Source organism: Oncorhynchus tshawytscha, linkage group LG05 (assembly GCF_018296145.1).
Source record: "Oncorhynchus tshawytscha isolate Ot180627B linkage group LG05, Otsh_v2.0, whole genome shotgun sequence".
NCBI classification, from domain to species: domain Eukaryota; kingdom Metazoa; phylum Chordata; class Actinopteri; order Salmoniformes; family Salmonidae; genus Oncorhynchus; species Oncorhynchus tshawytscha.
In genome coordinates this window covers 57,822,901-57,847,154 of record NC_056433.1, presented here as the reverse complement: position 1 = coordinate 57,847,154, position 24,254 = coordinate 57,822,901, and the positions used below count along the sequence as shown (strand labels likewise).

Below are 24,254 nucleotides of genomic sequence, written 5' to 3'. Positions count from 1 at the left end.
ATGATTATGTAGTGCGTATTTTGCAACATGAAACAGCAACAATACCATGCAGCTAATGCATAAGAGGGGTTCGGTAAGGGATAGATAAATGGATATGTTGGTGTAGATGTTTCCTAAAGGATGCTAAATGTTATAAGAGTTGGCTATCATTTCCAAGAATAATCTCGCACTATTAAAGCATTCGGAGGAGGACCATGTCATTTTCCCAGAATGCAGCTTCAAATGTAGCTCCTTAAAAGGATAAGAGCGAGCTTATGCTGTCTAGAATGGGAGACCATTAAGAACTTCACAAGGAGACTGAACAGCTAACAAGATTAAAGCGGTGTCATTACAACCGGTCCTTGTATTAACAGACTTCACAGGAACCCATCAACAGGGCTTAATGTACACAGACAACCAGCTTCCTAATACGTCCGAATGTCACCAATCGATTGTGACATCATCCCACAGTGTTAAATCTCCTACAGTGTGACAACAGGAGGTGGAGTGGAGCAGAGCGGACAGGTAATGGTGCTGATAAATTAAGATCAGTGACAGGACAGACACCCATGATGCCATACTGTTACATCAGCCACTGTCACTGACAGTAACAACAGTAATCAACCATAGCTCAAAGGGATTATTCCATCCATCCACATGCTCTTTCTCTTGCTCCCTCTGTCTCTCTCTCACTCTCTTTCTCTCTCACAGATCCTCTCTCTCAGGTTCTCTCACACACTCCCTTTCATCTCTCTATACCTCCTCCTCTCCACTTCTATCTCCCTCTCCCTGTGTTCTATTTAAAACTTGTAAAGCTGGTGGCACCGTGCTGTAAATAAAGTCTGTATTTAAATGGGCCAGACTCCGGCCTCTTTGTGCCAACATAAAGAGCGGTTTGAAATGGTGGTTATTTTTAGGAAGAAGGGAGTGAGAGCCCACAGGATTCCTGTACGTGGCTATTGCCCTCTCTGGTGTTTGTGTAAATAGCTTGTGTATGTTCGATAAGTAACGCAAAAATACACGTTCGATACGTAACGCAAAAATACACATCGATCCACTAAAAGACACAACAGATTACACATTAGATATTTGTAGGCTAAACGTACTTTCATATTAATGTTACATTTAAATGAACATAAAACCTAAACATTTCTCAAAGGCTCCTTCCTCTCTCCAAGAATGTGCTTTTGTGATTCTCTATACCAATAAAAGCATCATAAAAGTTGTCATATGAAACAGGCACTGGGCACGTTCCACTGCTACCATCCAAAGAGATAGAGACATGTCCCTAAAATGCCTTACTTTCATCCAATAAAGGCTAAATGTAGACTGGCCAAGTAGTCGGCCAGTAGACTGTGGCTGAAGGAACAGGGACAGGGGTCGGAGGGGCCAGGTTTCTTTGTAATTCACTCCTGATGGGAAATGGTTTTTAAGCTAGCCTCGCTACATGTTTCATCCGCCCCTCAGACACCCTGTTGCTGGGGCAATGCACAGCAGCCCTTTACCCATCCCTACTGAGGCACGCCCCTACTGAGACAAGCCCTTACAGAGACAAGCCCCTACTGTGGCACGCCCTACTGAGGCACGCCCCTACTGAGGCAAGCCCCTTAATGTGCTCTATCCATCTACAGTATGCATATGTTTTCACCAGGGTAACCAAGGTTAAACACACTGCCTAGGGGTGAAAATGACACACCCAGGGCATTTTCTTTCTGTGACAGATTTACGCAAGGAACTTACTCTGTGATTTACATAACAATCCCAATTTCAACTAGTTGACAGCGTTTATGTGTGTGCAGGGTGTTTAATGGTTGACGGTGTGGTGGATGTGAGGTGGTAATATCAGGAATAAAAAGCACTGCCATATTTCTCAGCGTTAGCAACACGTGAAACAGCACAGGTCTCTACTATAACAGTACCTGGGAGACTTTGCGGACCACCTCCCCACTGACAGTCAAGCCCTGGACGAATGACCGCGCCGCCACGAAGGCCCTGGTGACCTTGGGCTTGAGGTCACGGGGGACGTCCCCAAAGGGCCGCAGGGTCTCCGTTTGCTTGGCCACACACTCCAGGTAGTCGTCAGTGAGGGTGTACTGCGGGAGGGAGGAGACCTTGAACAGGCGCTCCAGCAGCCGTGCCCAGAAGTCGTTGAGCGTCTCCTCCAGGTTGACAGCGGAGCCACGGTAGTAGCGACGCAGGTCAGCGTACAGGTCCTGGAACACAGGGGCGTTCTTGGAGTAGAGAGAGCCCAGCGTGGCCAGGAAGGAGTCTTGAAGGGAACGCTCGGATCTGTTCAAGAGGTCTGTGAAGTACGCTGAGGAGAGATGAGAAAGAGAGACGAGGAGTCAAATACTGGAATAGTCCGTTTTACCTATTGGACAGGTGCAGAACGTGTCAATGCCTTTTCCACAGACCCCTTAATACAGGGCCTGGCGAGCCTAGAGCGAGAGGAGAGACATTCCTTTACTTGTGCAAACAGGAAGTGACCTGTGATCTTTGGAGGTGACCGACCAATCAAACACTGAGATGATAAAAGAGATGATCAATAGCAGTTAGATACTTGACTGCTACAGCCCTATGGTCTATTCTACAGTGGTTACCTGCATTTATAAACCCTTCCCCCTCTTCCCCTCACACTCTATCCCTTACTTTCATTCTCTCCTTTCCTTTTTGTCTTTACCCTTTTTGTTTTTCCTCTCTCCCTCTCTTTTCATCTGTTTGGTCTCCAGCTGTCAGCCATTACACCATTAGTTCCATCACTACCTGTCGGTCAGGAGAAACAGCACCTTCTGGGCCTCGGTACCGGTCTACTGTGCCGCCCTGCGCCGCCCCTCTCCACCCAAATCAAAATGGAGGCTGCAGTTAGTCAGTTTTCCTGTACAGTATGTTGGCAATTCAAAGCATTGTGTGACATCAAACCCCCAAAACCAAGCTTAGCCTTCCCAGTGCTGCTGGCCTCTGCCCACAAAGTGAATACAGGCTCAGATAAAGTACAGCTAAATGGCCACTACTTGAAGTACAGTAGATCCCATAGAATGTGAGCATATCACCACCAACTCACATATATACAGTAGGTAGTGAAGAGGGCAAAACAAAACCTATTCCCCCTCAGGAGACTGAAAAGATTTGTCATGGGTCCTCAGATCCTCAAAAGGTTCTACAGCTGCACCATCGAGAGCATCCTGACTGGTTGCATCACTGCCTGGTATGGCAACTGCTCAGCATCCGACCGCAAGGCACTGCAGAGGGTAGTGCATATGGCCCAGTACATCACCCAGTACATCAGGTCTAGTTCCAAAATCAAATCAAATCAAATGTATTTATATAGCCCTTCGTACATCAGCTGATATCTCAAAGTGCTGTACAGAAACCCAGCCTAAAACCCCAAACAGCAAGCAATGCAGGTGTAGAAGCACGGCGGCTAGGAAAAACTCCCTAGAGGCTTCTAAACAGCTTCTACCCCATTGCCATAAGACTCCAGAACATCTAGTAAAATGGCTACCCAGACTATTTGCATTGCCCCCCCTCTCTTTTACGCTGCTGCTACTCTTTGTTGTTATCATCTATGCATAGTCACTTTAATAACTCTACCTACATACACATATTACCTCAACTAACCGGTGCTCCCGCACATTGACTCTGTACCGGTACCCCCTGTGTATAGTCTCACTATTGTTTCTTATTCTTACTCATTTAAAAAAAACTGCATTGTTGGTTAGGAGCTCGTAAGTAAGCATTTCACTGTAAGGTTGATGTATTGTAATACCTGTTGTATCCGGCGCATGTGACAAATAAAATTTGATTTGATTTGAATTGAATATCAGCACCCAGATTAGCTAGACTGTAAAGTACAGATCCAACTGTCCTCCCATTTGGCACCCAGACGTATGATTGATTTGTGTTCTCCAAAAACCAAAGGCACTACCCACAGGGCAAAAACTGGTTGAATCAAAAGTGGAAAAAAAATCAAAAACCCCCAAAAAGTCGTGGCGTTGAATCAACGTGGAAAACGATTTTCTTCTTTTTTTTTTTACCCAATTTTGATCCAAAATACATTGACATGGTGACATTTAATTGTTGATTTCTGGCTGAAGTCACAACCAAATGTAAATCAAAACTAGATGTTGAAATTATGTCTGTGCTTAGTGGGTAAGCTTTTCGTGCTACGTAAATAAACAAATAAATGGGAGCGTGGGAATAAGCAGATCGATTTGGCCCAATGTGACAAACAAGGAGGAGTATTCTAGCATGCCTGACAAACAAACTATAGACACTGTGAGAACCTGGGAACTCAACCGTAGAACTGTAGAGCACTGTCTCAGCTGCAGTTCAGTTATAACAGCACTTTGCGGGTAAAGTGAGAGGAAGAGAGAAAAGCAAAAATAACAACGGGCCTTCCAATAAAGCAGCGGATACTGAGAGTTACAGTGTCAGGGGGGAATGTAATAAAACCTCCCATTCTGCTGACACAATGACTGGGCTGCTCCCTGTTGCTGGAGCTGACCCCCGTAGAGGGAGGGTTAGGGAGGGGAGACTATCTCTGTCAATCCCGCTAATCTGAGGGATTGAATGCTGGAGACAGGCGGAGGGCCGGAGCCGGGGCCTGTGAGTGCCGCTGCTGCTGTGGAGAAGCAGTAAAAACCTGCATTTAGCTGAGTGAGTCCAGGGCCCACGCCCGGCAACCCTAAACACAACCAGATGGCCATGCAACTCTTACCGCCACTCCTCTCCTCGAGCTTATGTTCATTCCATTTCTATTGCTCCTACTGCTGCTCTGTTTTGTACTGCTACTGCTGCTACCTACTGCTCCTGTTCATCTGCTGTAGTCTACGGAAGACACAGCTGCAATCATACCAAATGGACTTGAAACATCACCTGCACACTTCCATTTCCTCCCCTCTCTATCGCTGCTTCATGTAGCTGTAGCTCTAGGTTCCTCTTTGATGGATTGCTTCATCCTCACCAACATCTGGCCTCCCTCTGTCTCTGTGGCTGTAACCTCCTGATGTTGAGGGAGAGGAGGAGGGGGCAGGGGTTGTGTATGCAGCTGGACTAGCTCTATACCAGCGTTTCCCAAACTCGGTCCTCGGGACCCCAAGGGGTTCACGTTTTGTTTTTTGCCCTAGCACTACACAGCTAATTCAAATAATCAAGTTGATTAGTTAATTATTTGAATCAGCTGTGTAGTTCTAGGGCAAAAAACAAAACGTGCACTTCTTGGGGTCCCCAGGATAGAGTTTGGAAAACCCTGCTCTATACTGTTCTGCCAGCCCAGCCCCTGTGTGTGACGGTGTCCTTGTTGTTGTGTGGCCCACACCTTCCTCCTGTTGCTAAGCTAGGCTAACTCTGCCAAGGCGTCTGTCACACATATCAGTCACACTGATTTTATCTCACTCCATAAATCAGAGCAGCCCAGCCATTTAGAAAGTATAGAAAGCAGGAGTAAAATGTACTGGAACTCCCCATCTGACACACACTGCCTGACTCATATCACCATACCCTTTCACAACCCCTCTTTCTCTTTATTCTCTCCTCCCTGTTCACTTTCTCTTTTTTCTCTCTTTCTCCATATCGCCCTCCACTAACTCTAATCAATCCATCATTCCCCTCTCCCTCGTTCTGTCCCTCTCTCTTCCACTACCTACCTGCTTCACCCTTCTCTTTCTCTGCCCTTCTCTCCCTCTCTCTCTCTCTCTCTGTCTCATTACTCTGATGTGTGGTGATGTGATGCTTCTGGCAGCCACTCTCCTCATTGGGTCAAATGCTCATTAGCAGGGCCAGCATCCCGGCCTGTGGGGGTAGATGGGGTGGAGGAGAGGAGGGGGGCCAGCTTATCACATTTCACCCCTCCCTCTTCCACACCACAATGTCTACTATGTTCCCTGACTCATTACCACAGCCAATCATAACTCTGTCTCCCAGCGGCCCACCTTCCCCTCTCCTGTCTATGTCTACCTGTCTCTGTCTCTACCACTCTGATGACAGCTAGGGCCCATCAAGACAGGAAATATGACTGCATGCCATCATCCCCACATCCTGTTTTAATCTTATGTTAATCAGATGGATGGATGGATGTCCAGATTACTTTGTGGGAGATTTATTTTCCCGAGCAAACAGCCTTGTTTCAGGCGTCATCAGTTGCTGTCATCTGGGTACAGTATCCTCCGGCTCCATAGTGCTACTGTAGCTGGAGCCTCAGGACTATTTTGATTCATTTATATAAATAGAGTTTATTAGTGATGGGTCAAAGATTGCAGTAATGTCTTCAAAATTCGCAGAACAAGTCAAGGACACTATCAAGGTCATCCAGTTGTTGAAAAGATTGCACGCAACTACAGACTTGAGGCTGGTGTCAAGACAGGCAGCGCTTAAGAAATGTCAGGAAGTATCAGCATTTTGACACAAATACACAATTCCCAATGTCTAGTGTTATTATCCCAATGTCTAGTGTTACTATCCCAATGTCTAGTGTTATTGTCCCAATGTCTAGTGTTATTATCCCAATGTCTAGTGTTATTATCCCAATGTCTAGTGTTATTATCCCAATGTCTAGTGTTATTATCCCAATGTCTAGTGTTATTATCCCAATGTCTAGTGTTATTATCCCAATGTCTAGTGTTATTATCCCAATGTCTAGTGTTATTATCCCAATGTCTAGTGACCTCCTTTCCCCTTCAGGTTGACAGCTCAGCGTGTCTTTCTGACGTGTGGACATTTATTTGGTTTGTTTATTTATCTGAGACCACGTCAACACTTGCCCTATCCTCTCGTTAAACAACTGACAGACAGATTAGATGCCCATGTTCATTTTATGAGGGTTTGTGTGTAAGTGCGTGCATCTGTGTGTGTATTGTCAGTATAGAGAAGAGTATGAGTTCTCTGTGGCTACTCACTGTCGAAGCTCCTGTACTGTGTGTTGAGGGAGGCCTGTAGCGAGCGTCCTGCCTCTCTGACCAGCCCCTCAAACTCCCTGCGACTCAGGTTGGACAGGGTCTCCTCCATGGCACTGGTACAGCAGGTGTACCCCTGGGGACAGATCCGCAGGTGCTCACCTAGGGACAAGACAGAGGAGAGGACATGTTTAGGGTTTTATCCACTTAATACTAAAGAGTAGATTTTAGAGAGGCTCTTAAGAGCATTACGCCAGTAACCGAAAGGTTGCTGGTTTGAATCCCTGAGCCGACTAGGTGAAAAATCTGTCGATGTGCCTTTGCGCAAAGCACTTCACCCTAATTGCTCCTGTAACTCACTCTGGATAAGAGCATCTGCTAATTGACTAACATGTAAAACAAACTATCTGAAGTAACTTACAGTAGTGAATGCATTCTGTACATTTTCATGCTCGTCTCTGGTGGGAATCAAACCCACAACCCTGGCATTGCAAGTGCTATGCTCTACCAACTGAGCCACAGGGGATTACTTCTTGAATGGCAGAAGAAGATTATTTGTACAAAAATATAATAAGTCATCTACTAAGGCTCTGGTAAGATTTGATATGTTTTTCCTTATATGTCCGTGGTGTATATGTGTTAACTTATGTGACATACACAATTGAATACATGATATGGTATGACATATTTGAGACAATATTCATGAATTATATGAACCATATATGAATATTATAGGAAAAGTGTATGTTCTGAGAATGTAACCTCTACAAAATAAATGCTTTCCTTATAGGTTTCACGTTTTTCAACATATAAAAAAACATGAGAATTACTATAAGAAAAATACAACATTTGTATATACATTTTAATTTATGAGTTTCCATGTTTAAGGCTGGGAAGCACTTCCTATTGGACAGCTGGTTTACCTACAACTACACTTTTGGTCTCCTATCCAGGGTCTTAGCCAAGCCACGCCCTGTTAAGCTTTGGTATTTGTCACAGACTAATACCAATGTGCTATCGTGAGACTGATTGTTGAGAAATCTCCACTTAATAACTAAATATATTCACTGCTGCTATCGGTCATTCCTCATTCTACCCCTCCTCATGCCATCCCCTTCTCGCCCTCTCCTCCTCCCCTCCTCCACCTGTCCTCCTCCTCCTGTCCTCGTCTCTCCTCCTCCCCTTTCCTCCTCCTCCTCCTCCTCCTCATCATCTACCCCTCCTCATCTACCCCTCCTCCTCTCCTCTTCTCCCTATCCTCCTCCTCCTCCCCTCCTGCTATTCTCCTACCCTCCTCCTGTCCTCCCCCTCCTGTACTCTTCACTCCTTCTCCTCCTCTCCCTCTATCCCTTTCCTCCTCCTCTTCCCCCTCCACCCTCCTCCTCTTCTCTCCACCTCCTCCTCTCCCTATCCTCCTCCTCTCCCCTTCCTCCTCCTCTCCCCTTCCTCCTCTCCTCCCTATCCTCCTCCTCCTCCTATTCTCCTCCATCTCCACCTCCTTCTCCCCCTCCTCCTCCTGTCCTCCTCTCTCCTCATCCTCTCCCCCTCCTCCTCCTCTCCTCCTCTCCGCCCTCCTCTCCCCCTCTCCTCTCCCTCTCCTCCTCACCCCCCCTCCCTCCTCCTCCTCATGGCAGACTTTGCTTCTTTTTTCAATAAGTGTCACATTGCATGTATCAATGACATCAGACAGTGCAAGTGCTTTGAAACATGCATGTCCCATGTGCCTTAGAAGGCTTAGCTTACATGTCTCTTGTATGTTTTTTATATAATACATACAACATTTCTGTTGTGTCTAAATGTTAACCACCAATATAAGTCAGATATTACAAGAATCTTCTATGAAGCGTATTTGCTGCCATATGTATTACTGACAAGTTCCACAAAAAACAATCTTGTTAAATTCTTCTATACCTTTCCACACACACACACACACACACACACACACACACACACACACACACACACAACACAAACACAAACACACACAAGAGAGAAAGAGCCAGACAGCTTAGAGTGCAGTCTGCAGCCCCAGTCCCCAAGCAGGCGGGGGTGAGCCTGAGGAGGGGGTTAGGCGTAGAGGGAATGGGGGTGAGTGGTCTGCCCCCCAGCCCTCTCTGCCACTTCACAAACGGGTTCCCTGCTCAAGCCCTGCCTCTGCCTGGCCCTGGCTGTCCGCCCCGGGAACTGGAGCGAGAGATGCTATCACATCCATGCATCTTTTATGAATCCTGACTACAGCAGGAGGGAAAAGTGCAGAGAAATCTCTATTCACTTATTTATTTATTTCCTCACTTCTTTTATCTTAAAATTCTAGAGAAGGGAAATAGGATCTGTGTGCCAAGAAGCTCACTAGTTGTGTGGTAGTCAAGCAGTAGTCTGTCTGTTTTCCTGTAGTCTTCTGCACGGTATGTGGCACTGGCATGAGGAGTATTTGCAATCCTTTATATCGAATCAAACAACTTTGAGAGGAGATAAAAAAAAGGGATGATTGAGCCTGATCGTGATCATGCTGTGTAAAGAGAAGAGAAGGGCAGAACTGTTAACTTGACAGACATTTTTACTGTGCATTCTCCTATCGTAAACTCCTTCCTCGTGCCTCTCTCTCATGTGTCAAAGTGTTAAAATGTCTTTACTTTGAAACAGTGCATAGCTTCTGAAGCGAGACTTCAAACAGGTTGTTCTGAGGTGATTTAATATGCAGCGCAAAGTGTGAACCAGTAAAAACACAATGGAGGGATTCCAGTAGAAATCATATTGTGTGTCTCTGGTAGGCCTAGCGTCTTGCAGAGAAGAACAGGCTTAAATCCCATTAAACATCTAATCTCCTGGCCAGCTCGTGAGCGCTCGTCCATTTTAGTCAGCGAGCAGGGGGCAGGCGTGTGGCCTGCATTTCAATGACTGCTGACAGCGAACAAGGAGAGACAAGACTGATAAATCAGATTTGTCGTGTGCACACACATTCATACAAGCCAGGGACACAGGGACACACATGCCTGAGCACCCAGACACACCTCCCTAATCCATAGACATGCAAAGACAGACACACAGAATAACAACGAGGAAGTCATCATCAGTATGCAGATAGGATCACATCTTTCATTGGACCAGTAAGACAGCAAGGTTCCTGAGACCTATGCCTACATTATGAAGATCCCTTACAATGCTATATATATATGTAACCTTCGGCACTCCATATAGAGAAGCTCTAGGCCTATCTATGTATTATCTGTGATGGGTATGATTGAAAATGGGTATGTAGTTCCTGGCTATAGTGGCTAGTGGGCTATATCCTGTTTGCTGCTCAGTGTTCGACAGACAGACAGAACAGGTCTGGCTCTGGCTGGCTATGTGAGGGAGCAGGTGCGGGGAGAGAGTCCAGCCCACTTACAGCATTTATTCAAGAGACAGATTACTGCCGAGGGAGATGAGGGGTGGCCAACCTTGCCCCCTGTGTCACACTAATCGAATCAAAGCCCATTCATAGCCAATTAGAGCTCTGCCAGCCACAGTCAAAGGCACAACATACACGTAATAGAGGCTAATACAATCTGCAAGACTTCCACAGAAAATGTAGCGAGCAAATCTAGATTGGACAGCCGTTGAAAGATAATGTTGACTTTGACTATTTGTCCATGAACCTGCACTCTCCATCCCATATCACATCTATCTCTAATGGCTGTCATTTCTGCAATCAGAAATTAAATGTCTGGACAGATGATTGTGGCCAGCCTACACATGTCTGTTGGTGACAAACTACCTAAATGGAACCATGCAAAAGTGATTGAAAAGAAAGCCATGTCAGATGCTTGGAAGGGGAAATAAAAGGCTGGAAAAGACATTCAGAATGTCTAACCTTAACTAACTGGAAACTTTGGTTAGAAGAGGCAAAGAAATCCAACTGGAGGATTTGCCATTCCACTTTAATATATTTAATTGTGTTTGGATTAACCACTGATCTGTGGATGGAGGAAACACATTTCCACCACAGGCAGAGTGTCACGACTTCTTCTTGTTCGGGTGGCGTTCGAGGTCACCGTCCTTCTAGCCATCGCCGCTCCATTTTTCATTGTTCCATTTGTTTTGTCTTGTTCCCCGCACACCTGGTTTACATTCCCTAATCACACTGCATATATATCAGTAAGAACTAAAGGAAACGTATGATCTCTGTAATTGCAAACAAAGGTTTCTGTACCAAATATTAAGTTCTGCTTTTCTGATGTATCAAATACTTATGTCATGCAGTAAAATGCAAATTAATTACTTAAAAATCATACAATGTGATTTTCTGGATTTTTGTTTTAGATTCCATCTCTCACAGTTGAAGTGTACCTATGATAAAAAATTACAGACCTCTACATGCTTTGTAAGTAGGAAAATCTGCTAAATCGGCAGTGTATGAAATACTTGTTCTCCCCACTGTATATTCCTCTGTTGCCCCCATGTCTTTGTGTGGAATTGTTTTGTTTTGTGTTTGTTGTTTTGCGCCAGTCTGGTTTTTCACCCTGAGCATTGCCTGTACCCTTTTTGGGGAATTATTGGTGAACCTTATTATTATATTATTGACGGTATTTTACGCTCGTCACTTTTGCCGGTTGGATTGAGTTGTAGCTGTTTGCTCCCGTCTGTTTGTTGCTCTTGGCTAATAAAGTCACCTGATCACCTATTCTCTGCTCTCCTGCACTTGACTCGAATGACCAGCAGCGAAAACCCTGACAGAGATGTTTGTTGTCACTAGACTGTTAAGGATGTTCACTACAGTAAAGGGGCTTAACAATGTTCCAGCGTTGCTTCGTAATGTAAACTGGGTATCCTGCAGGAGCTATAAAGTTAATTCACTTACAGTGACAAACAAATAAAATGCAGCCCATTCAGTGGATCACAGTCCCATATAGGCCATTATGTTACAGTACATAATGACAATGAACACTGATATAGATTTCTCTGCACCCTATCATACTGTAACAGGGATAATGAATGATGTTCAGTCACTCTGCATCTGTCTCTACCAGACTGCTCCTTCTCTCTCCATCCACAGACACTACCAATGTGTTCAAGTTGAACTATTCTTTCTCTGTTGTCCCCCATCTTTCTTTCTCTCTATTGCTCTGTGTGCACCAGTGTAAAATGATCCAGTTTACAACCATGCACTACTTTACATCCCATGAATATTATTCACAACTGTATTGGAAATCCATCTGAGAACAGCAGATCTCGACCCATAACCACCGGTACATGCAGCTTATTCTACAGCCCACACATATACATTAGATTGGCTCTAACACAGCATTAATGATTCCATTTAAACCACTGCATATTCCTAGTTAAATAAAGGTTACATCAAAATGTAAACAATACAAATCCATCTCATGTGACTCATCTCGTAGATCATTTCAATGGGATTGTTGAGCATGTATCTGGGATGTGGGCCACTGTTTTAAGATGGTAGCCGCTCTTTTGTCTTCCTCCCCACATCTCCACTCTCCAGACACACCGTCACTCCCATTACTCCCTGGCTACAGTTTCATCTGGAAAGGACATGAGTCATTTCTAAATGCTGCATCATTTTACGGGCACCTTGGCTCTGGGAGGGGCCATTCAGTGACGGTATGTCCATTTTGGAAAGTGTAGATAAAAAAAACATGAGCTAGCGCACACCCAGAATAATAGTTTGTGTGGAGGTGCTGACTACCGGCAAATAAACTACAAACTATCAAAATAAAGAAAGTTGCACACTCCACGTATAATCTCCCAGCAATTTAATGGGTTTTTACTAACGTTTCGGGATCACTGTGCCTTCCTCAGGGTCTGCCAGGGTCTGCCAGGGTCTGAGGAAGGCACAGTGATGCCAAAACGTTGGTAAAAACCCATTAAATTGCTGGGAGATTATACGTGGAGTGTTCGACTTTCTTTATTTTGATAGTTTACATTTTGGAAAGTGTGACATCACCGCCGGGGCGCAGTGTGGGGAGTGACACTGCTCCTCAGCCAGGTGTTGACAGGGTAGACACTGGGGCCGACTCAGTGAAAGGTCGCCAGACGCGCCCGGTGGACTAATGCCAGCCGTCTGTATTCAGAGAAAGGCTGAGCCGTCGCCTGATATTAGACACCTACTCCATCTCCTTTCTCAGCCATGTGCATAGAGACACACAGACGCGTGCACACAAAGATACTGTACATAGACACAGAACAGACACACACAAGGGAGGTTTACACATAGCCTGCAGGCCACCACCCAGGGGTATTGTAGGATAGAGAATGCAAAGCATATTGGTAAGGAATTATTTATACGCTACATTTATACGCTACAGCACAGAGGAAGAGAGCACATACTAATCTAGTTTGTCATGGTAACTAAGGATCTATGGACGTTATTATCAGGCAGATGTTGGGAGTGTTGAATAAGAGCTTGAGCTTTTGATTCAGGGCATGATGAACATACACTCTTAGAAAAAAGTTGTTACTGTATCTACATAGCCACAGAAAGTAAGGGTGATGAGGGTGGTGCAGCACCCCCTAAAAAGAAATTGCTCAAATATATTTGGCAAAAAAAATTGCACCACCCCTGAAACCAAACTACTTCCCACAAAGAGTTCTACATGGAATCCAAATGGGTTCTACCTGAAACCAAAAAGGGTTCTCCTACGGGGACAGCCGAAGGACCCTTTTGGAACCTTTTTTCTAAGAGTGTAGATTGAGAGCAACAATACCCTATACAACCATCAACTCTTTCCCACCCTCTCCTGAAAACCACACACACACACACACACACACACACACACTGTCGTGCCAGCTGATCATGACTGAATTGCTGTGCATCTCAAGCAGAGCACTGCGTCTCTTCTGGCCCACCTGGCATAATCCCACCACAGCCATCCCATGCTTTAATCTCATAAATCGTCACATGCATCTACTGGGACGCTGGCAGGGGAACATCTATTCATCCCTGCCTGCTTGATTTTGGCCCCTGACAGCTCTCAGACCTGGCTGGAGAGAGTCCTGATGCAGCACAAAGTGGAGACTGTGTGATCTGAGGCCCATGTGTGACAAATCTGATGTCAACAACGCCACAATGTTGAGACAGAGAGGAGGGTTAATTTACACTGACAACGAAATAAGGGATGACATTGAGATAATATTTGTCTGAGATTAAATATGTAAACTGCCTGATATGGTGTAAGAATCATTTGCTAATTTGTAGAATTAAACATTGGTAGTCTCTGTTACAAGCTTCTCAGAAATGACATTAAAGTGCATCACCATGGCCAATAATTTCTGCAGGGGAAAAAACGTAATCAGTTGAGCAACCGTCACTAGTAGTCAGACAGCCTATTTGAGTGCTTAATCCCTCTGGTCAACCATTCATGGAAGTTTTATTTCGTTATGGTCCGGATTTTGCATGTTGAAGTGGGCCATTACACTATTACTACCAGTCTGCAGTGACTGACAATGAGGATTTGGGATAATCTGAAATGCAAATGTAATTTTCCTCAAATTCCTCAATGATCTATATTCAATGTTCTTTATACATAAATTATTCAACATCTTAGCCAATTTGAATATATACAGGTTTTTGCTGTGTCTATCTATCCTATATCTATCTATCCTATATCTCCATCTGAAATCAATCATCTCTATAGCCTTGCATATGGGGCATCTAGACTTTTTCATTACATTTCAATGTGTCAGACACTTGGCTGGTAAACCAAACTATTCTTCATGGTTACCCAATTAAATCTGTCCTGTTTTGCCATGCCTTTCTCCAACATACAAGTTAATAATTATTATACTTAGAGTACACAAAATGGTTAACAGTAGCCTAAAAATCAGACCTATGTACCATGACACACACACACCACGGACCAGATACAGATCTCAGGGCCTCTATAAAGTAGGTAACTAAAAGAGAGATATGTGCCTGCCCATGACCTTTGACCCTGTTCTCTCCCTAAGCCCTTGTCTGAGGAACACAAAGACAATTCCAACTGAAGTGGTTCCTCTTCTTCTCCACTTGCCTCTAGGCCACAGCATAAATTTAGACTTCCCAAGGGCTAATACATATACATTTATCCAGGAGTTAACTCTGATTGGATTTGCTCCTTCAGGCGGCCACAGTGAGAGGCGAGCACTGCAGTGAGAAATACCCTAAATAAATGATAGAATGTTGAGAATAAGTAAATATAATTCGTGTCCTGCAGGCTTCTGGGTAAAACACAGCAATTTGTTGGCACTGCTGATTGCTGTCAATGCTCATCTGTATTCAGTCCTAGCCAACATTCTGCATGTTTATGCCTCCGGTGGGCACAAACCCACCAGTCAGTGAAACACTAAATCCAAACCTTAAAAAAGAAAGACTGTGGTAGAGGACTTCACGGATCCGGGCGGAATTCAGAATTCATCAAAGTGGCAATAGGCTACAGTCATAAAGCCTCTGTGTGGAAAAAGTTAGGAGATAACTAATCAATGGAACAAAATGGGGACAAGATGGGGACAAGATGGGGCTGACAGAGGGGGCCGCCTCGCTTATAGTCCTTAGGAAACTTTGCAGTACTTTATTTTTTTGGTATTATTTCTTACATTGTTAGCCCAGAAAATCTTAAGCGTTATTACATACAGCCGGGAAGAACTATAGGATATCAGAGCTACGACAATTTACAAGCACTATAACCAGGAATACAACTTTCCCGAAGCGGATCCTTTGTCTGAACCACCCAGGGCATTTGAACTGATCCCAGAGGAAGACGTAGCAGCCTTCTGGTCAGAATTTGGAGGCTCGCACACCACCCACCACTTCAGAGTATATTACTCGCTAATGTCCAGTCTTTAGATAACAAGGTAGACAAAATTAGGGCACGGGTTGCTTTTCAGAGATACATCAGGGATTGTAAAATACTCTGTTTCACGGAAACATGTCTCTCTCGGGATATACTGTCTGAGTCTGTACAGCCACCGGGATTCATTATACATCGCGCCGACAGAAATAAACAACTCTCCGGGAAGAAGAAGGGCAGGGGTGTATGTTTCATGATTAACGATTCATAGTGTAATTGTAACAACATACAGAAACTCAAGTCCTTCTGTTCACCTGACCTAGAATTCCTCACAATTAAATGCAGACCGTATTATCTCCCAAGAGAATTCTTGTTGGTTATTGTCACAGCCGTGTATATCCCCCCTCAAGCCGATACCACGACAGCCCTCAAGGAACTTCACTGGACTTTATGCAAACTGGAAACCATATATCTTGAGCTGGGGATTTTAACAAAACAAATTTGAGAACAAGGCTACCTAAATTCTATCAGCATATTGATTGTAGCACTCGCGCTGGCAAAACACTGGATCACTGCTACTCTAACTTCCGCGAAGCATACAGCTCATCATTCAACACCATAGTACCCTCCGAGCTCATTATTAAGCTTGAGGTCCTGGGTCTCAACCCAGCCCTGTACAATTGGGTCCTGGACTTTCTGACGGGCCGCCCCAGGTAGGGAAGGTAGGAAACAACATCTCCAATTCGCTGATCCTCAACACTGGGGCTCCACATGGGTGCGTGCTCAGCTCCCTCCTGTACTCCCTGTTCACCCATGACTGCATGGCCATGCAGTCCACTCCAACTCAATCATCAAGTTTGAGGACAACACAACAGTAGTAGGATTGATTACCAACAACTCAGCGTGTGGTGTCAGGAAAACAACCTTTCACTCAACATCCACAAAACAGAGATGATCGTGGACTTCAGGAAACAGCAGAGGGAGAACCCCCCTATCCACATCGACGGGACAGCAGTGGAGAAGGCCGATTAATTAGGGCCGATTTCAAGTTTTCATAACAATCGGTAACCACCATTTTTGGACGACGATTATGGCCGATTACATTGCATTCCACGAGGAAACTGTGTGGCAGGCTGACCACCTGTTATGCGAGTGCAGCTAGGAGCCAAGGTAAGTTGCTAGCTAGCACTAAACTTATCTTATAAAAAACAATCAACCTTCACATAATCACTAGTTAACTACACATGGTTGATGATATTACTAGGTTAACTAGCTTGTCCTGCGTTGCATCTAATCAATGCGGTGTCTGTTCATTTATCATCGAATCACAGTCTACTTTGCCAAATGGGGGATGATTTAACAAAAGCGCGTTCGCAAAAAAAGCACAATCGTTGCACGAATGTACCTAACCATAAACATCAATGCCTTTCTTAAAATCAATAGACAGAAGTATATATTTTTAAACCTGCATATTTAGTTAAATTAAATTTATGTTAGCGGGCAATATTAACCAGGGAAATTGTGTCACTTTCTTGCGTTCATTGCACGCAGTCAGGGTATATGCAACAGTTTGGGCCGCCTGGCTCATACGAACTAATTTTACATAATAATGACATAACATTGAAGGTTGTGCAATGTAATAGCAATATTTAGACTTAGGGTTGCCACCCGTTTGATAAAATACGGAACGTTTCCGCTACAGTATTTCACTGAAAGAATAAACGTTTTGTTTTCGAAATGATAGTTTCCGGATTTGACTAAATTAATGACCAAAGGCTCGTATTTCTGTGTTTATTATATTATAATTAAGTCTATGATTTGACATTTGATAGAGCAGTCTGACTTAGCGGTGGTAGGCGGCAGCAGGCTCGTAAGCATTCATTCAAACTTTAATGCGTTTTCCAGCAGCATTTCGCAATGCTTGAATCACAGCTCTGTTTATGACTTCAAGCCTGTCAACTCCTGAGATTAGGCTGGCAATACTAAAGTGCCTATAAGAACATCCAATAGTCAAAAGTATATGAATTACAATTGGTATAGAAAGAAATCGTCAACACGTCATAATTCCTTTAATAACTACAACCTAAAACTTCTTAACTAGGAATATTGAAGAACTGGGAATATTGAACCACCAGCTTTCATATGTTTTCATGTTCTGAGCAAGGAACTTAAACGTTAGCTTTTTTACATAGCACATATTGCACTTTTACTTACTTCTCTGTGTTTTTGAATTATTTAAACCAAATTGAACATGTTTCATTATTTATTTGAGACTAAATAGATTTTATTTGTGTATTATATTAAGTTAAAATAAAAGTGTTCATTGTTCATTCAGTACTGTTGTAATTGTCAATATTAAAAAAATATATATACACACATATAAAAATTGGCCGATTAATAAGTATCAGCTTTTTATGGTCCTCCAATAATCTGTATCGGTATCGCCGTTGAAAAATCCTAATCGGTCGACCTCTAGTGGAAAGTTTTAAGTTCCTCGGCATACACATAACGGACAAACTGAAATGGTCCACCCACACAGACAGTGTGGTGAAGAAGGTGCAACAGTGCCTCTTCAACCTCAGGAGGCTGAAGAAATGTGGCTTTGTCACCTAAAACCCTCACAAACTTTTACAGATGCACAATTGAGAGCATCCTGCCAGGCTGCATCACCGCCTGTACAGCAACTGCACCGCCCATAACTGCAGAGCTCTCCAGAGAGTGGTGCGGTCTGCACAACACAGCACCGGGGGCAAACTACCTACCCTCCAGGACATCTACAGCACCCGATGTCACAAGGCCAAAAAGATGATAAAGGACAACAACCACCCGAGCCACTGCCATCCAGCTACCATCCAGAAGGCGAGGTCAGTACAGGTGCATCAAAGCTGGGACCGAAAGACTGAGAAATAGCTTCGATCTCAAGGCCATTAGTAATGGTTGTTTAATAACAGTCTAACACAGTGAGGCTGCTGCCTACATACAGACTTGAAATCATTGGCCACTTTAATAAATGGATCACAAGTCACTTTAATAATGCCACTGCAATAATGTTTACATATCTTGCATTACTCATCTCATATGTATATACTTTATTAATCATCATCCACATATTTATATGTATATATTCTTTTCCATTCCTTTACTTAGATTTGTGTGTATTAGGTAGTTGTTGTGGAATTGTTAGATTACTTGTTGGATATTGTTGCACTGTTGGAACTAGAAGCACAAGCATTTCGCTGCACTCACAATAACATCTGCTAAACATGTGTACGTGACCAACAAAATTTGATTTGATTTGGAAGATAGCAGGTAAACTGCTACTTAATATTATGAATGGTTTGTTGTTATTTGTAACTGTAAAATGAGAAAGGGCATGCAGTACTGCCTCAATTAGCGTAGCTAGCTAACGTTAGCAAGCTTAACTAGTTTCTCCCGGTTTGATGCAATCAAGACAGCTACTAAATAATCATATTTGATGATAAATAACCAGGGTTTGGTAGATTACCTTCTAAATGTAATCCATTACAGTTACTAGTTACCTGTCCAAAATTGTAATCAGTAATGTAACTTTTGGATTACTCAAACTCAGTAATGTAATCTGATTACATTCAGATTACTTTGCTCTTCAAAGGCATTAGAAGAAGACAAACATGTATGTTACCAATTGAACGACATCTATTGCAGGATAAACCAAGGTTAAAGTTTACATAGCTGGCCATATATGGATGTTAAATTTTATTTTATGGGTTGATTATGTTGGCTTCTTCTAACCCATCGCTTTCTACTACATATAATAATACGATTAAATTATATCTTCACATATCTTATATCTTCATTAAAAACCAAAGTCTATCAGAATTCCAGTCATTCCAATAAATGTTATAGCCCTTGATCTTCAAGAATAGGACTTGGAAATATGGAAGTATAGATTAGCCAAATTGTTTTACCTGAGCATAACCCTAAAACTAAGGACTTATTAGCCAGCCCTACTCTGTTGTTTAAGATTTTGTCATGGAGGACTGATTGGGCTCATTGATTCGAAAAAGAAATGCTGCACTCATGGAATGGCATGCTTTGAGCACTACTGAAAAGTGATATTTACATGTGTAAAATGAATGCCGTATGCTGCATTTGCTATAGGCCTATTGTTTACCTTTTTGTTGGTGAGACTTTGATATATTGATAATATGCAGCTGTTTAAAGGGAAAATCCACAGATGAAACAATAACAAAATGTCCGCCACACCTCTATTTTAGTAAAAAGCTGAGGGATGGACCTGGAGACAGATTAATAGACAGAGCTATGGAAACAAGGACTGACCATCCATGATATCAAAATTATTGTTTTAACCATGTTATGAGGCTATACAGTGTTTATTTACATTTACAATGTTTACAAACAATGGAGAAAAACAAGCTTATATTTTTGGATCTCATGGAGTGTGGCAGTTGAACTAAGCTCATGAAGCATTTATAAGTTATATTCAAGAATCAATGGATATATATAGTATATATGTGGATATACAGTGGGGAGAACAAGTATTTGATAACCTGCAAAATCGGCAGTGTTTCCTACTTACAAAGCATGTAGAGGTCTGTAATTTTTATCATAGGTACACTTCAACTGTGAGAGACGGAATCTAAAACAAAAATCTAAAAAGTAATTCATTTGCATTTTATTGCATGACATAAGTATTTGATCACCTACCAACCAGTAAGAATTCCGGCTCTCACAGACCTGTTAGTTTTTCTTTAAGAAGCCCTCCTGTTCTCCACTCATTACCTGTATTAACTGCACCTTTTTGAACTCGTTACCTGTATAAAAGACACCTGTCCACACACTCAATCAAACAGACTCCAACCTCTCCACAATGGCCAAGACCAGAGAGCTGTGTAAGGACATCAGGGTTAAATTGTAGACCTGCACAAGGCTGGGATGGGCTACAGGACAATAGGCAAGCAACTTGGTGAGAAGGCAACAACTGTTGGCACAATTATTAGAAAATGGAAGAAGTTCAAGATGACGGTCAATCACCCTCGGTCTGGGGCTCCATGCAAGATCTGACCTTGTGGGGCATCAATGATCATGAGGAAGGTGAGGGATCAGCCCAGAACTACACGGCAGGACCTGGTCAATGACCTGAAGAGAGCTGGGACCACAGTCTCAAAGAAAACCATTAGTAACACACTACGCCATCATGGATTAAAATCCTGCAGCGCACGAAAGGTCCCCCTGCTCAAGCCAGCGCATGTCCAGGCCCGTCTGAAGTTTGCCAATGACCATCTGGATGATCCAGAGGAGGAATGGGAGAAGGTCATGTGGTTTGATGAGACAAAAATAGAGCTTTTTGGTCTAAACTCCACTCGCCGTGTTTGTAGGAAGAAGAAGGATGAGTACAACCCCAAGAACACCATCCCAACCGTGAAGCCTGGAGGTGGAAACATCATTCTTTGGGGATGTTTTTCTGCAAAGGGGACAGGACGACTGCACCGTATTGAGGGGAGGATGGATGGGGCCATGTATCGCGAGATCTTGGCCAACAACCTCCTTCCCTCAGTAAGAGCATTGAAGATGGGTCGTGGCTGGGTCTTCCAGCATGACAACGACCCGAAACACACAGCCAGGGCAACTAAGGAGTGGCTCCGTAAGAAGCATCTCAAGGTCCTGGAGTGGCCTAGCCAGTCTCCAGACCTGAACCCAATAGAATATCTTTGGAGGGAGCTGAAAGTCCGTATTGCCCAGCGACAGCCCCGAAACCTGAAGGATCTGGAGGTCTGTATGGAGGAGTGGGCCAAAATCCCTGCTGCAGTGTGTGCAAACCTGGTCAAGAAATACAGGAAACGTATGATCTCTGTAATTGCAAACAAAGGTTTCTGTACCAAATTTTAAGTTCTGCATTTCTGATGTATCAAATACTTATGTCATGCAATAAAATGCAAATGAATTACTTAAAAATCATACAATGTGATTTTCTGGAGTTTTGTTTTAGATTCCGTCTCTCACAGTTGAAGTGTACCTATGATAAGAATTACAGATCTCTACATGCTTTGTAAGTAGGAAAACCTGCAAAATCGTCAGTGTATCAAATACTTGTTCTCCCCACTGTATATACAGTATATATATAAACTCATCAAAAAAAGAAAGGTCCTCTCACAGGCAACTGCGTTTATTTTCAGCAAACTTAATGTGTAAATATTTGTATGAACATAACAAGATTCAACAACTGAGACCTGAACTGAACAAGTTCCACAGACATGTGACAAACAGAAATGGAATAATGTGTCCCTGAACAAAGGGGGGATCAAAATCAAAAGTAACAGTCAGTATATGATGTGGCCACCAGCTGCATTAAGTTGGTTGGTTGCTGTTTCTCGTCTCTCCCTCCCTCCTCTCTACTCCCTGTGTCACTCACTCATAGTATGGCCCCTCCCCCTGCTAGTAGCTTTAAAAAATTATGTTCTACTGCTTCCCTCACTCAGATTGGATCGTGTCTGGATCCAACCAGGTCTATAAGGAACAGGTCTAGTTGTCCTCGGGTCCGTTCAGAACAGGTATCTATATATATACATTTTAATTTATGCATATCGGGTCCGGGTGGGAATGCACCAGGTCCATTTCAGAACGGGTCCAAAAAGACTTCTACTCTATTATCAAAACTTAAGAGAGAAATACCAACCTGTGTCTTGAGAATACAGAGCACACTGGACAGTACAAACCTTTTAAAACAGTATTGAGCCATTTTCTCAGACATAAGCACTTTAATTATAAAACATGTACATAATGAATATCACAATCTAGTGTTGTTAACCTACATGTCCCATCCTTTCCCGCTACAGATCCCTCTGTTAACCAACCAACTTTCCTTCTTCTCATTCCTCCCTGTATTCTTAAAAGCCCTCCGTGGGGCTCGGATTAAATACCACAGCGAGCATGAACACAGTTCGAGCCTGAACAGGAGCACAGGGCATGGTTCCAAATCCCCCTTGGTAATGGCGAGAAAACCACGTCGTCGTGCTAGCCCATCTCATTTTGTGAAAGAGAGGCATTCAGACGCAGAGCCGAAAAAATGTCAGGCTGCAAATTTGTTTGAGCTCTATTCAGCCTCCAGCCAAGTCTTCAAAGATAAATGGATGCATCTGAATGGCAGCCAAACAAGCTATATAAAGCTAAATACAAACAATTGAATGAAGTTAGGCTATCTTACTGTAGATCCTATCAACTTAGTTAATCAACTCGGGCCTAAACAGGCACAAATTGCCATTTGCACTCCAAAAGGCAAGAACAAAGGTGATAATACTGCAGGTTAAAGGCAGGACGTTCTGCAATGGCTGAAGTTGACCAAAGTGATGAGATAAATACCTGATGTAAGTAGGCTAGGCTATATCCACATATGGCCATTTGAAAAGCTAGTGTTGAAACACAGATCATTCCAGATGGGTGTCTCATGGTCAGAGTCACACGGAGATAAGCGCCTTCATTAAGTCTGACCTTGTTTTCAGATTTGGAGTCACAGTGGATCTGAGCTTTACAGAAACAAATTGGTCTCAATTAAGCGGTTCAGTGCATTTAACAAACACAACACAGACATAATACCCATCAGCCTTATGAGCCACAGCGGATGGACACAGAGGATATGAGGGGTGAGCAAGTGCATGCAATACACAGACACACACACTACAATATCAATGTAAAAGAAGGCAACATGTCAAAGTTGCTCATGTTGAAATCAGCTAGAAATCCTTGAACTTATTGGCATTACAGCATGTTTGAATTGAATACAAGAGATTTACTGTAATGGCTTGCTTTCACTATTCAGTCAATTCTGATCTCTCTACTGTCTCAACCTTCCCAATTCAGAGCACCTTTCAGAACACCTTTCCTCACAGCATATTTTCTCCTAATTTCCCAACCTCCACATCCCCTCTAACCTTTCCTTTATTTCTGCCCTTGTTCATTATCACCTCTTTCCCTCCATCACTCCACCTCTTCTCCCTATTTGCCAGTCGTGACATCCGCCTAATGCCTCCAGGTTGGTTGCCCCCTGCAGAGTCTGCTGGAGTTGAAAGTAAGCCACAGGAAGTATTTTGAGTCTGCAGCATCTCACCTTCATTTTAAGAGCTGGTGCCCTTTGACCTGTGGGCTCATAAAGCCGTCGCACTCGCACAATAAACGGGATTGACGGCCGCCCTGTGGCTCGCCTCTTTGTGTGCCACAAGAGATGACATCAAAGCAGGTCTGGTGCGCTCTATAAAATGCCAATAAGTGCAATTTAATGTATTTCTTCAGTAGTTTTGTATTCCCTCCCTTCCTTTATAAATGAACATGTTAGTCAAGTGCAGGTTTTTTATATCATGCTTGTTACAGACGGCATAATGAGGGGTGGAGGGACTGTGTATGTGTATGTGAGTTTCCAGAGCTATGGAACACTCTCTGAGGTCGGACTCTACCCTGTTCTTTAAAAAAAGCACCTGTATCTGATTAAGTATGCACATGGCCAGCCTCCGAATATATTTTTATTACCTTAGGAGGAGGAAAGAGGGAGTAAAGAACGATAAACCTGTAATGGAGGTGTCTAATGAGGCCTCATGATCCTATTAGGGCTGGAGAATCAGTGGTT

The 24,254-nt window shown here is 43.4% G+C and overlaps 1 protein-coding gene across 1 annotated transcript in view; it reads right to left on the bottom strand.

The window, feature by feature from the left end:
• Positions 1 to 24,254, bottom strand: part of LOC112250964 (glypican-1) — a 53,794-nt gene that overhangs the window by 8,870 nt on the left and 20,670 nt on the right. Inside the window, exons 2-3 of the mRNA XM_024421538.2 lie at positions 6,873 to 7,031; positions 1,899 to 2,293 (exon numbers count right to left, since the gene is read on the bottom strand). Of these exons, the coding sequence (XP_024277306.2) occupies positions 1,899 to 2,293; positions 6,873 to 7,031 (554 nt within the window). The remainder of the gene's footprint in view (positions 1 to 1,898; positions 2,294 to 6,872; positions 7,032 to 24,254) is intronic.